Source organism: Coturnix japonica, chromosome 12, assembly GCF_001577835.2.
Source record: "Coturnix japonica isolate 7356 chromosome 12, Coturnix japonica 2.1, whole genome shotgun sequence".
Lineage (NCBI taxonomy): Eukaryota > Metazoa > Chordata > Aves > Galliformes > Phasianidae > Coturnix > Coturnix japonica.
The window spans coordinates 10,539,163-10,552,727 of NC_029527.1; the positions used below are offsets into that span (position 1 = coordinate 10,539,163).

The following is a 13,565-nucleotide window of genomic DNA, read 5'->3' on the forward strand; positions in this document are numbered from 1 at the left end:
CCTTTTATCAAACACCTTCTTAAGGCCTTCATTACAAGGAGAAGCAGTTCAAGGATTTCTGTAGTATTGACTCAAGGGAAAGAGCCCCAAATATATCAAAATCGGGAACGTTTTGCCTGTTTCATATTCATAGTTTCTTCTTTCTGTGTGACTGATTTATTCTGCTGTGTGCCCCCAGGGTGTGCATTGTCCAAAATAAAGGCTGCCAAAAAAAAAAGGAGGATGGGGAGCAAGCGTTGGGGGGGAGTTTAACCGTTGTGCTTGAATGCTGAGACTCCTGTGCATCTTGCATCCTCATGTGTGAACTCACCTTATGGTGTTTCTTAACAAAAGCATACTGCCTAAATAACTAACTTCAGCACAATGCAAGACGTCGTGTCTGAAAATAGAAAGCTGCTATGAGACAGTTACTCCATGCTGTGAAATATGCTCTTTCCTGCTTCTGTATTGTCTTAAGTTGTACTTGTGCTGCTGCAGCATGTGCTCGCATTATAAAGCGCCGTGATTGTGTAGAACAAAGTACAAATGCATAGAAAGCAGAAAGCAAGTGCCCATGGTTATTTTAGCTTCTGGTTTTGCCTGAGAGAGTGGTTTGCTTTTCAGCAAGTTTTTTGCTCTCTGGCACGTATAGATGTAGGAAACAAAGGCAGCACAAATTGCTTGCACCATGTCAGCAAAGCCGGCTCTACAGAGTGGGCTCTCTATGTAGAGCACAATGCCCAAATTACAGAGGAGCAGACTGCAAGGCAGAAACTTGTAAGCCACTCCATGCAAATATGCAAGAGAAACAGCACACTTGACAAAAGGTGCAGCTCAGAAGGTCGCCTGCAAACTTTGCCCAGGTGTTGAGCAGTTCATTAGGGGTGCAGAGGGGCATCTCTCTGCCATGGGAAGCCATTGTTAAGCACCCTGACAGATGAGAGCAGACCCTTCTCTTGTCACAATAGCTGCTCAGACCAAGCAAGGCTCATTAAATATTCAGTTCCAGCCTCAAGCAGCTCATTAAGTCAGCAATGAGGAGTGACGCTGGTGTTGGAAAACCCTGCCTCAGTTAACATCACCATGCAGAGTCTCCTCGGATCTCTTCATGTTATTCTGCTCAGTACCTTTTCTGTGATGACCAGCTTGTGCTCTCTGCTTTGCATTAAATACAGGTAAAGAAAGTCAGGTGGATTTATGTTCTCCTATTCTTTATGGGCCTTTTCAGTGATGGGTCCTGGGGCCCGAGCAAAGTGTCTGTCGTGTTTTTCTGTAGTCATACAAGTTTGCAGGAGGAGGATGGGGTGAGGGTTGTGTGGCTCCAGTGTTATAATACAAACAGTAATGTTTGAAGGATAAGTTTTACAGCAGAACTTTTGTGACATGCACCAGTTACAGATGCTGTATTACCATCTGTCCACTGTTAAATAGCAGAAACTTTTACAGTAAGTGTATGTTGCCTGGAAATATTGTGTCTTAGGTGGATTTGGCTTAAGTTGTGTGCTGAATGATTCCTGTGCGCAGTTTCTGAATGATGTATTTGAAACCTGTTTTGCAACCACTGACTTCTGTGAGTATACTTTCATTTTCAGTGGTCAGAATAATATGCAGTGGCACATATGGTGGGTGGATGTCAGCTGTCAATGAATTAGAGCACACCAATGTCTGGAATTAGGATTGAAACTGTTGAGAACTCAAATATGTGATCTACTGGTGTTTTAAAACTGTAACATCTGTAAGTATGGAGCAGTAGTGGAAAAGCCAAATGTGCAAAATTTGGGGCTTTTTCATACCCTGAACCTTTTTTCTTCTTTTTTTTTCTCCTTTAACAGAAAGTGTTTTCAGACTGCCCATTTCTATGTGGAAGACAGCAGCTCACCCCGCGTGGTCCCCAATGAGAGTATTCCCATCATACCTATTCCAGGTAAGGTGGACTTAATCCCTATATTTTAGCTATTTTAAGTCTTGTTTGGTTACACAAAGAAGAGGACATTGTACTTGTGATAAATTATGTGTTAAAAAAAATAAATGGTGGTATTGATGCTGCTGCATTTAATATAAGGTGCTTTGTAATGGGACTGTGAGTGCCAGCGTTGTACTTTTCCATAGGCATCTCTCCCATGTTGTTTTAATAGAAATTTCAGAATAACCTTTGTAAAATGTCAAAAGCACAAGCAACACTTCTTAAAAACATCAACACATCGCATCCAAAGTGAAACCAACTGCTCCTTTGGGGTGGGCTGGGGACAAGGAATGCACAGCTCCACTTCTCACTTGAGATGTGGGCATTTGCCCCCCACTTTTGATGTGAGCTGAGGTGGTGTCTGTTGGGTCTCAGGGAAGAAAGCAAGACACAAGGATAAGCACACAGTCTCAAGTGAAGTTCAAAACCATCTGTTAATTTGGTATTAATCAAGTTATCAAAGGTCAAATTCTCCCCTCAGCTATGTCGAGAGCGAAGCTGGTTGCAAGGTTTAGCACTGTATTCTATTAATGAGGTGTTTCCACTGGGAATTATTGAGGATTCAGCTCCCTTTAAGAAGTGATGAGAGAGAACAGCTCGATGTTATAATGGCCTTTGCAGCCACTGACTTGTTTGATGTTGCTTAGTTTCATGCACAGGATTAACATACCCAAAATGTTGGATTGACCTCAACCTATCAGATGTTTGTACTTGTCACTTTAAGGTGGTGTTCTGAATTTCTTTGTCATATTCTGTAATTTACATTGTTGGTGTGAGCGCAGTGGAAAGAAGGGCCTTCTGGAAGTACCTCCCTCTGTTTATTAACTGCTACCTGTACAGGTGGTCTATAATAAGGCTCAAAGTTAGTAGACGTAAATTCCAGCTATGTTGCCGTTTTCCAAAGTTTGGAGGCACTTCCTGAAAATATCTTGAGGCTCTCTCACACATTTCCTATGTTTGGTGATACAGAAGACTCCTATTTCCCCTGATGCTCTCCCTGCTAAATGATACTCTTCTCTGACATCAGTTGCTGCTCCTGCGTAGGCCACCCACTGAAACTTCTTCAAGAAATTAAATAACAAAATTCTCCTTTGAACTAATTGCAACTGATGAATTGATAAGCCCTTGGAATTTTCTAGTGGAAGCTGCCAAAGCATGTGGGAAAGTGTTATTTTGCTACATGGATTGCAACATTAAGATATAAGTGGCGTTTTCTCAAAAGCATGTTTTTTGAAGTGATCTCGTTAGCTTGTGAAACCCTAGACAATGCATCCTTAAAAAAGATATTGGAATAGATCCCTGTGGAACCATGCATGTACCACCTACAGTTTAGTGGACCAACTTCTACTCTCAGTTACGTGCAAGCAGCCTCGCTGGTGGCAATTCAGAGCAGTGTGCTTAAAGATGTCTGCAAACTGACCAGGCCCTATCCACAGCGTGCAGGGAGCTGTAGCTGGTTGGGGTTGGCTCATCCTGGACCATAAATGGGCCCAGACACCAGGCACAGTGATGTCCTGATACAGCTTGAGGGGTCTTGGAAGTGATGTGGTGTCTCTGTTCTGCTCTGCGGACATTGCTGGCATACTCAGAAGTCGTTTTCAGTCTTATTTCTTTGCTACATTCTGTTCTTATTTAGACATACCCTCTGTTTCCTTGGATCTGTGAATTCTAAAGCACAACTCTAGAAGATACGCAGCATAACTTTTCAGGTCCAAAATCTAAAAAAAGTCTTGGAATGGTTTTATTCATTATCTACTTCACTTCCCATGGCACACACACTTGATTGTTGTGCATGAAGCCACATCACCCATAGGCATGTAGTTAGCTGTGCGAATTTGCTCTGAGACCCAAATCATTATCATTATTCGTAATTATCTGCACTACTTGATCTGGAGAAACATGGGACAAAGGAGATGTCATCAGCTGAGTCAACCACTGGATATTACAGCTGAGGAGTAAATGTAAACTCACACAAGCGTTGTGCCTGACTGACATATCTATAATCAGTGGCAGAATTCTGAACCATCCCTACAACCCAACTAAACAAAATTATTTCTCCATACCCTTTTTCTTTGCCCAATGTACCCAGTCCATTTTGGCCACATACACATCATCTTTGTATGGATACACACTTGGTCTGCGCATAATCTCCCTCAGCAAACCAGCTCCTGTTCCCATTTGTTTATTTTTCCATAGTTGGGCTGCATCTGCACTTGTTCCATTTTGGTAGAGTTGAATGGGAGTAGCAGCAGCATCGTAGCTGCAAAGTTGTGTGTTTTACATGCTGCAAGACAAAAGACACCCTATCAGTCCTCCTTTGTTCTTATTGCAAGACCTGCTCCATGCTTGCAGTGCAGAATTGTCCCTCTGTGTAACATAGATGGTAATAAGCACCAATTCTTCTTTCATCCTCCCCCTGTCATTTGTTCAGAGCATTTCTGCACTGGTCTGTGCATTGTTCTGGAACGTGCTGTGGCTTTCCAGGTTCCTCTTCCAGCCCACAGGCACAACAGGCATTGTGGTTCTGCTGCCAGCAGGACTTGTCCTGAGATCAGTACAGAGATAGGTGAGGTCTGACACCAAGGCAAAGCTCAAAACTCTACATTAAAAAAAAACAATCCAGAGAAACACAACTCATAAAGAACAGAGCAGCTGGCCCATGCAGCTGGTTCATTCAGCATATTGTTCTGGATGTCTTTCACCATTTTTAATATAAGTAAAATGTCTCAGGTGTGATGCCAGTCCTTTCAGCCAGGTCTAGACTGCAAGACTCAGAAGCGCTTCCCAGTGCTTGGATCACAATGCGCACTGCATTGCAGTAAATTAGGGCTGTTGTTTTATTTTGCTTTGTTTTTCACTAGCATTTGAGCTTCTGATTTAGTATATTTAAAATAACTATTGATAGAATCTGCAGGATGAACACCGTTATACTTCTTCAAGAGATATCTCACTTTACAAGGAAACTGCACCCAGCTGAGCCTTGGTGTCTCACTGTTTTTCACTAAGATGTGGCTGTCTCAAGGTGCATCCCAAGGCAGAGGAGCAAAGCTAGGGACTGTGTGTGAGTCACCGTGCCAGGGGCTGCTGAGGTACAGAGGGACGTGCTGACTGAGGCTGAGGACTTGTTTCTCAAGGGCATAAAGTTTTTCTCTGAGCACAGAGGTAGTGCTCTTCAGCTGTTTAAGACTTTGCCTGCTTTCTGCTCCCTGTGGATTTATGTTCCAGCACCATATTGTGAGCTGTACCTATCTTCGGCTTCAATTAAATTCATGAATGCAGTATTGCAAACAGCCGTCCTCTGACGCCAGGAAAATATCAAGGTATTTTAAGGAACATTCGCCTTCCTTTTTTCTCTGCCACCAGCTCTGCTCCTGTAGTGCTCAGAACAATTCCTGGTAGCGATCTAATAACGGTACTTGAAACGGAGGCTTCATGTGTTGACTGAATGACCCAAACACACTTTTGTGGTGGCCATGTGGAATGTGAACAGATCCTTTTCAAAGAACTGTCATGCTGGACTGCAGAGAGCTCCAGAGTTGCACATCCGTGTGCTTAAGCCTTAAATGCAATAAGTATGTGTAATTAATGGCACAGCTGGGACCAGAGGATGGAAATGTGTGAGATTGAGTTGTGCTCCTTAGCAGGCAGTACTAAATAAGATCATGTTAATGTCTGTGCTAATGGAAAATTCTCATTGTTTCATTCTCTTGGATTGAAATTGGCTTTTTGCTTAAAGGGAAGAAGTGTATTGCTATTACATTTATAATTAATGATAGCCTAATCTAAGATTTGTACAAGCAGATTTAAACTGAGCTCTTATTTTGACACATATAAAATTTTATCATTAACATCTTTATATTCCTGACTGACACGTAGCTAATAGCATTGTAGCAGATAAAATCTTGAAGCAAGAGAGATGAATGTAGCTACAGTATTACACAGGTGATTCTTCATATTCTGCTTTTTCACGTGTCTCTCCTTTGCCAGAAATTTGCCCTTGTATTCATTTGACTTCATTATAACCAATAACTCGTAATGATCTTGCAGAAAAGGATTCTGTGTTCCTCTTTCAGAACTCCAGCCTCATCAGGACACTCAGGTGTGCTTACAGCTCCATGTCTTTCCACACTGAAAGACATTTTTATTAAAAACAATGCTTGATTAAACAAATAACTAAAAAATGTGATCATTAATGAGGATGAATATCCCCCATAATCAACTCTCAGTATTTTATTATTTATCTTCATTTATCTAAATGACATTACTTTGATTATAAATATAGATTTATGACACTTTCAGCAGGTAGTTTGAGCTCCTACTGCTCTGCTTGTTGTATCCAACTGTATTGCTTTTCTAGTATGTGTGCAGGTACAGACTCCACAGAAAGCAAAGACTCAGTATTAAGAGTTTTTAAATGACTTAGTTGTATCATAAATCAACCGATACTCGTGTTATACAAATAAAACTGTTCTTATATTCCTGGCCTTTCTTTATACAGAAAGAGATGTGATCAGTCAGAAAAATGAATTATTCCAAATGAAATACAATGGCTTCAGTTGCATCCTTATTTTAAATAGTAAAGCAAGGAAAGCCATTGTGCTGTGGAATTAAAGGCTCTGGCTGTATAAATGTGTGTAATTCAAGTGCATTAAATCTAAAATCCTTTGAAGAAAGTGGGGCACCTCCCATTTTTATGCATAGGATTACTTGTGGAGTCAAGTACTGGCGTGAGTTAGGGCACGAGCTGGCAGTGAAGTTGCCTGCTTAAACATTTCAATTTCAGCTTCCATCAGTGCCAAAATCTGAAGCTGTTTGTGAAGTTTTTGGTCCCTGTAAATGTGCGCACTTCAGAGTCTGCTTATGATCTGTAGATGCAGAAGTCTTTTTCTAAGCCTCTCTCCAGGGGTGGACACCTGAGCTCACTGAATTTGATGGGACATTCTCAATAACCTTGGCCTCAGCTGGGGCTGAATTTCACCTAAGGGTGTGCTATTAATCTTTTTATTATTCTTTATGATCAGCTGCTTTTCTAGAGACACACCAGGTACAGATCTATTGGGGCTTTACATCCCTGTGTGTTGTGTGTACTCTGATATAGCTTGATATGGCTGCATGGATCCTATTTAGTTTGGGCACTCAGTGCCCCATTACTGGCTGTGGAAATGAATCTGCTGAATTGCACTCCATGTAGTTACTTCTCCTGCAGTAGTGCATATAAAGGCAAGCTTTTGCTATAGCTCTGCCAGCCTTCACTCCACCTAGTACATATGGAATGGCTGTTGAACTGTGGTGGAATAAGCTTCATGTTAAAGTAAGGCATAAGATATAAGGAGTGTATTGGATTTAGTAGAGTGCATAAGATAATAGTTGAAAAAAACAAAAGCATTTTTGCACACTGTGAAAGACACGGGAGAATCCTCATACCAAAATGTATCAAATGTAAAGTCTTCAGAGAAACCCAAACTCCAAACTAGGCAAGGTAATATGAAGAAGAGCTTTGCTTCTGACCTTCTGGATTCATTCCTGACTCAAAACTGTCTATTCCACTCCAATACCCCTAAACCAACCAGTGAGCTCGCAGGCTATAAATGAGTCAAAGTATCTCCTAGATCTTATTATGTGGAAATGCCATCTCTGATACAATATTCCATTTTTCTTTTGCAATTGGCTTCTAGTGCTTTGAGGCAGCTTATTAAGTGGGAGGTAGAGGAAAATCCTTCCTGGTAGGATTACTAATTGTCAAAACTTTAAATGTAACCCTATCCTAACTTTATTGCTCCTTCATACTTTGGGCTTCTTTTGAAGGTGTCTGTCATCCAAAAAAAGTGTATGCATTCTGCACTGTCTGCTGCCACTTCTTAGAAAATGAGGTATAAGTGAAGGTTTTCCTCTTCCATCTTTTCTAAACGAACACCTTTTTTCTTGGCATTCTCCTTTTTAGCAGGAAAGGAGATGCATTGTGCTCCCCTTGAGTTTTGTGGTTGCAATACTCCATTCAGATACATGGACCTGCAAGTGAAGATGGGAATTCCACCCAAGTTTTCATTGTCTGAGATAGTACTGAAAAACAGCCCCATCTATCAGCTTCAGTAGTATCTGATTGTAGATAATTGTATTATAAATTACATTGCTTATAATAACGTTTTTATATATTTGTATCTGTATAAATATAGTTATCTTAAAGTATTGAGACTTTTGCTCCTTTCCATTCTTTCTCTGCATAACACGAAGTCTGAGCATACTAGTAAGGTTCCAGATTCAGTTCATATTTTGTAATGATGTAAATCCAGAAACGTTTTACTTACACTGATACAACAGATTGTTAAATCCAAGCTAGAAAGAGCTGTAATTATGTGTGTGGTGTCAGAGGTGAAGGTATGTTATTAAAACATTTCCTTATTCTCTTTGAAGAATGTGTGGATCTTGCAAGATGTAAGCATCATACAGCCCATATCAAATGTCACTCTGGTTTCTGGATGGGAAAAAGTATATGATGCAAAAGGAAATAAATACAGAATATCCATTAAGGCTCCTAATTAGCCATTATAGGATTCCTTAATCTCTTCAATCGACTAAAAGAATTACAGTCATCAAAGTCTATTCTTCTTTTCACGTTGGAGGGTGGGAGGTTAACCTTTGGACTGAAGACAGTGCAAGGAAAAGCATATTCTCTGTGCATTTAGCTACATCTGTTGCTTTTCTTAGAGAAGGTCAAAGCTGTCTTCAGGTAACATCAGAGCAGATATCATTTCAGAGTACTGAGTACATTGGTAAGTATTTCACCAGAGGTCCAACAAACTGCCCATGAGAAAGCATGCACATATACCGCAGCTTGAGTAATTAATGCTCCTGGCTGAGGGCTCGGTGTTGGAGGACATGAATAGAAAATTACAGGTCCAAATCAGCACTTTCCTTTTCTGCTGGTTAGTGTGATAGGTTCTGTCTTACAGCATCTTTCTTGCAACTAGGAGCAGGGACAAGATGGGCAAGCAACCAGGGGGCAGCCGTGTCCTGCCCAGCCATGAGTTGCCTGGCCTCTCACAGCTCCAGTCATCAGGCCTCTCCTGCCAGACCTTTCATGGTCAGCATGGCCACGTTATCCCAGCAGTATAAAAGCTGGAAATCATAAGTGCTTATTGGGCATTTGTGGTTCTGATACTAATCTTCCAAAGATTAAACATTACATTTGTTTCAACATGGTTTTCCTGAGTTTGTGGGCAACTTCAGCAGCATAAGTTCTGCATCTTCCAGTGACCTCATATGTCAAGAGTATTTACTGTTTATTTGCTGTTTGTTTCCCATGTTATCAAATGGGGTAAGAAATGGCATTGGGTTATGGCTTCTGTGGGGAGTCAAAGTGTTTGTAGAAGAGAAAATGCAAGAGAGGAAAATGGGAGAAGAAAAATAAAGGATAGTGAACAGCAGAGAAGTGAATTAACAGTGGCTATAAAGGTGGAGAGATGCTGCCACCATGCAGCGATGACGATAAAGGAAAGGTAACCCTATTTTGCCATGGATCTCTGGTACAGACCCATCCTTGAAATTGGTGGGGATTCAGTGGACTGGGGAGCGTGTTATCTCTGATGTATTTTTTGGCTCACAGATCACAATTAAAATTAAATTCTACCTTCTGCAAAATTAAATTGGACACTCAAGTTTGCTACAGCGAATCCTTGATCTTGGTTGGTCTCAGCTGGGCTAGACTACTCAAGAAAAAATAATAAATATGGATCTTTTCTTGTGACAGTGTGTGAAATTGCTATCATCGCACAAGCTATTTTCAGGGAAATTCAGGATGTTACTTTTCAGGAGAGGAAAGATTGTTTTACAGGCACTTGCTATTGACTGCTGTTCGTATCGCTCATTCCATTCAAGTGTCTTGGCTTCAAAAATATTAATACAAATGTTGCTGTGAGATGGTGATATACTCAGTATTACACAAAATAAATGTTAGCACTTAAATATTGCTAAGTGCCAGCATTTCTACATTCTGCAGCTTTTCACTAAGATGAACATACACTTGTCAAATATTTTGAATTCTTTATTATTCAGCAAATGAGCATGTGGTTAATTAAAGTAGCATTACTACACCGGGAGGTGATCAGATTGCAAACATATCTTTAACAATTGGCTCGTGTAAATAAAATAGAGGAGAGCTGATTGAAATCTGAAAATGTCAATAGATGCGAAAAGCCACCCCAGAGCGCTACCTGATAAAATAAGAGTAGAGAAGTAATGACATGGTCAATATTAACTGCCATCAACTGGAGAGCAATCAGGTTGTCAGGGCTGGATCTATAAAATTCTTGCCAAAGTAGAACCTCATTTACACATACAGATCTTCATACCCTTTGCTAAGAAAAGCATATGTGACAGCTTAGGGGTTTCAGCTGCCAAAGATCTTTCACTCTGAATACAGTAAATGTCACATCTATTTATTTATCGTTAAATTTTGCTAAGTATCTGTAGAAATATTTGGATTTTTTCTATCATAATGTAGATGTTCAAAAGGAAAGGAATCCAGATTATAATGCAGCTGTAGTACCAAACCATATGGCTGCAAAATGAGAGCAAAAATACATCACTGAATTACTGGGAGTAAACATAAACTGGATGCAATCTTCAGAAGAATATTAAATGGGATACATAAATACCAGTGTGTTGCCATAAAATCATGCAGTCAGACAATGGTAGCCATCAGGCGATAGATTATTTCACATGCTGAAAGTAATCACAGTTGTATAGCAATTTACATTTCCTAAATGCCAGACTGAAAATATTAACTAATGAATCTTGGCAAGCACAGTGTTTCTACCAACTGCAGTGGTGGTTATAACAACATCTATGCCTTTTTTCAGAGAGAGAAAGAGAGAGAAATAAGGCAGCTGTCCTATATTCCAGATTTATTAGGATCTGTCCATGGGTATAGGTGCTAGTAATAGTCTTGTTTGTCTTTAGTTTGGGTCAAGCATGTAGCTTCTTTCTTTTGAGAAAATTTTGGTGGGTTATTTATCAGTGAATATGGGGTGAGCAAGAGCAAGTGGTCCAGTGGAAGACGTGTTCAGTGTTAAGAATAACACCTGACATGAGAGAAAGCTCAAATTAGCATGGGTGTCGTGTTCCTTGTTCTTCAGCTCAGAGACAATTTAATGCTAAATTCTCTCTTTTAATATACTTTTGTGTAAAAAGGAAAAAGCTACTAATTTCTCTGTTCCAGGAGAAAATTCTTCGCTTCTGCTCAGTCTGATAAAAACTTACTGGGTGTGATTATGATCTGTGCTTTCCTACACAGTCTACACTGTTCTTTTTATACAACGTGGAAGGAGAGAAGATCTCATAATTCCCTTCACAGCTACCTGCAAACTGTGTACAAGAACTAAACAATGCTTGAATTTCAATTGGCCTTTTTAAATAAGAATCACAGGGAATAGACTCAATATTCATTATTTGCAGTGCTTAGAATTAGAAATATAATATGAATGTACATCAAAATTGTCCAGATTTATCAGGCTTTCTTATTACTGCATATTGAACTAGCTCTGCAGCTGGGAACTCAGATCTACATGTGTTCACTCAGTACTTTATTTTCCAAGTTTGCATCTGAGAATTTTACATATGAAACAACCCTGAATATCTCTTTCTTTCTACAGATGATATGGAAGCAATTCCCGTCAAGCAGTTTGTTAAACACATCAGTGAGTTGTATTCTAATAACCAGCATGGGTTCTCAGAAGACTTTGAGGTATGATTTAATGATCCACTAATGAAAATGTTGTTTTCCTAAAGTTAATTGTGTATTAATTGCAAGGGGCTGTGTGATATCTGTGTGATGTTGTCATGTCAGGTAAATGCAATAATAAAATGCATCTGAAGAGAGAGGGAAGGACCAGTTTGTCACCAGGTATGAACAGTCTGGGACTGGATGTTTGCAGAAGGTTTCTCCACACCACAGAGAGAGGGTCTGAGGCAGACTTCTATTACAATTAATGCCTCTAAGGGGAACCATACTCGGTTTTTATTATATGCCTGCAACATGAAGATACAAGCAGTTGTTTTCAACTCCATATTTCTCTTATAATGTACAGCTTATTTTAGTCCTGTTGGCCCAGAGTTTGCTTTATCAAGTCACACTGAGTAGGTACTTGGCCTTGGCCCAAAAGTAGCAAAACAGTAGTCACAGAATCACAGAATCACAGAATTACCCGGGTTGGAAGGGACCTCAAGGATCATGTAGTTCAACCCCCTGCCTAGCAGGGCAACGCAAACATACACATTTACTAGGATCAGGTTGCCAGGGCCCCGAGTCTCAAACCTGCCGTCTTGGAACACCTCCTAAGGACGGGCATCGCACAATCCCTTCACTGTCGGCAGCCTGTTCCAGGACCTAACCCTACCCTTCTGAGTAAAGAACTTACCCCTAAACATTCCAACCTAAATCTTCCCTTCCTTCAAACTTAAAACCATTATCCCTAGTCCTGCTATAGTCAGGCCTTTCAGAAGAGTTTACTCCCCTCCTGGAGTAAGTATCCCTTAGTACTGAAAAGGCTGCAATGACGGTCCACCCCGCAACCTTCTCTTCTCCAGGCTGAACAAACCCAACCTCCCTCAGCTGCGGTCCTCTATAGCGGGGAGGTGCTCAGCCCCCTGATCATCTTTGTGGCCCTTCCTTCTGGACCCTTTCCAAAATTCCATATCTTTTTTTGTACTGATGCCCACAACCTGGACACAGTACTCCAGATGGGGCGCGTCACAAGAGCAGAGTTAGAGAGGGACGATCACCTCCCTTATTCCCTGCTGACACAACCCCTCTCCTGATGGAGCCAGGATCCCATTTGCTTTCTTGGGCTTGGCCAGAGCGCACTGCTGGCTCATGTTAAGTTTCTCAATCTATCAGGACCCCTAGGTCTCTTTCAGCCGAGCTGGCTCTCATGAGGAACAACTCCTTCCTCAGCCTGTTAACAGGTTTGCCTGGGGGTTCTCCGGCCCAGAGTGCAAAACCTTTGCACGTGCCGTGTTGAACCTCATTAGGCTTCAGCCGAGCCCGAGCTTCCAGGCCGTGTCAAGGGTCCTCTGAGATGGCATTTCGGTTCCCTCCACACGTATCAACTTGCACCACTCAGCTTGGTTGTCATCGTTAAGTGCAAAACTTTGCTGAAGGGGTGCACTCCATTCCCTGTCATCGATGTCTATTAATAAGGATGCTTAAAGAAGCACCACCGGTCCCAAGACAGACGTCCTTGAGGGACGCCGGGCTCTAGCGGACACCGCGGGAACAAATGTTACCGGCCTCCACCTGGACATAGAGCCATTGACCACCACCCTCAATAAGTCATGCAGCCTTTAACCAATTGCTTATCCATCTGTTGTCCACCCATCAAATCCACCTCCCTTCCAATTTGGAGATTGAGGGTGTTTGATGGGGGGGACACATGTCATAAGGCGCTTGCCCCTCAGTTCCCAGGTAAATGACATCGGTCGCCTTCCCTTCATCACCAAAGCCGTCACTCCATCATAGAAGGCACAGAGTTAGTTAAGCATGACCTTCCCTGGGGTGAAGCGGTGCTGGCGTGGTCCCTGGATCACGATGCCTGCTAATCTTTATGTGATCAAGCATGTTGTCCAG

The 13,565-nt window shown here is 41.4% G+C and overlaps 1 protein-coding gene across 1 annotated transcript in view; it reads left to right on the top strand.

Annotated features, from left to right (window-relative positions):
* The window catches only part of PTPRG (protein tyrosine phosphatase receptor type G), a 370,232-nt gene that overhangs the window by 328,647 nt on the left and 28,020 nt on the right, over positions 1 to 13,565 (top strand). The window contains exons 14-15 of the mRNA XM_015875220.2: positions 1,812 to 1,903; positions 11,593 to 11,684. Of these exons, the coding sequence (XP_015730706.1) occupies positions 1,812 to 1,903; positions 11,593 to 11,684 (184 nt within the window). The remainder of the gene's footprint in view (positions 1 to 1,811; positions 1,904 to 11,592; positions 11,685 to 13,565) is intronic.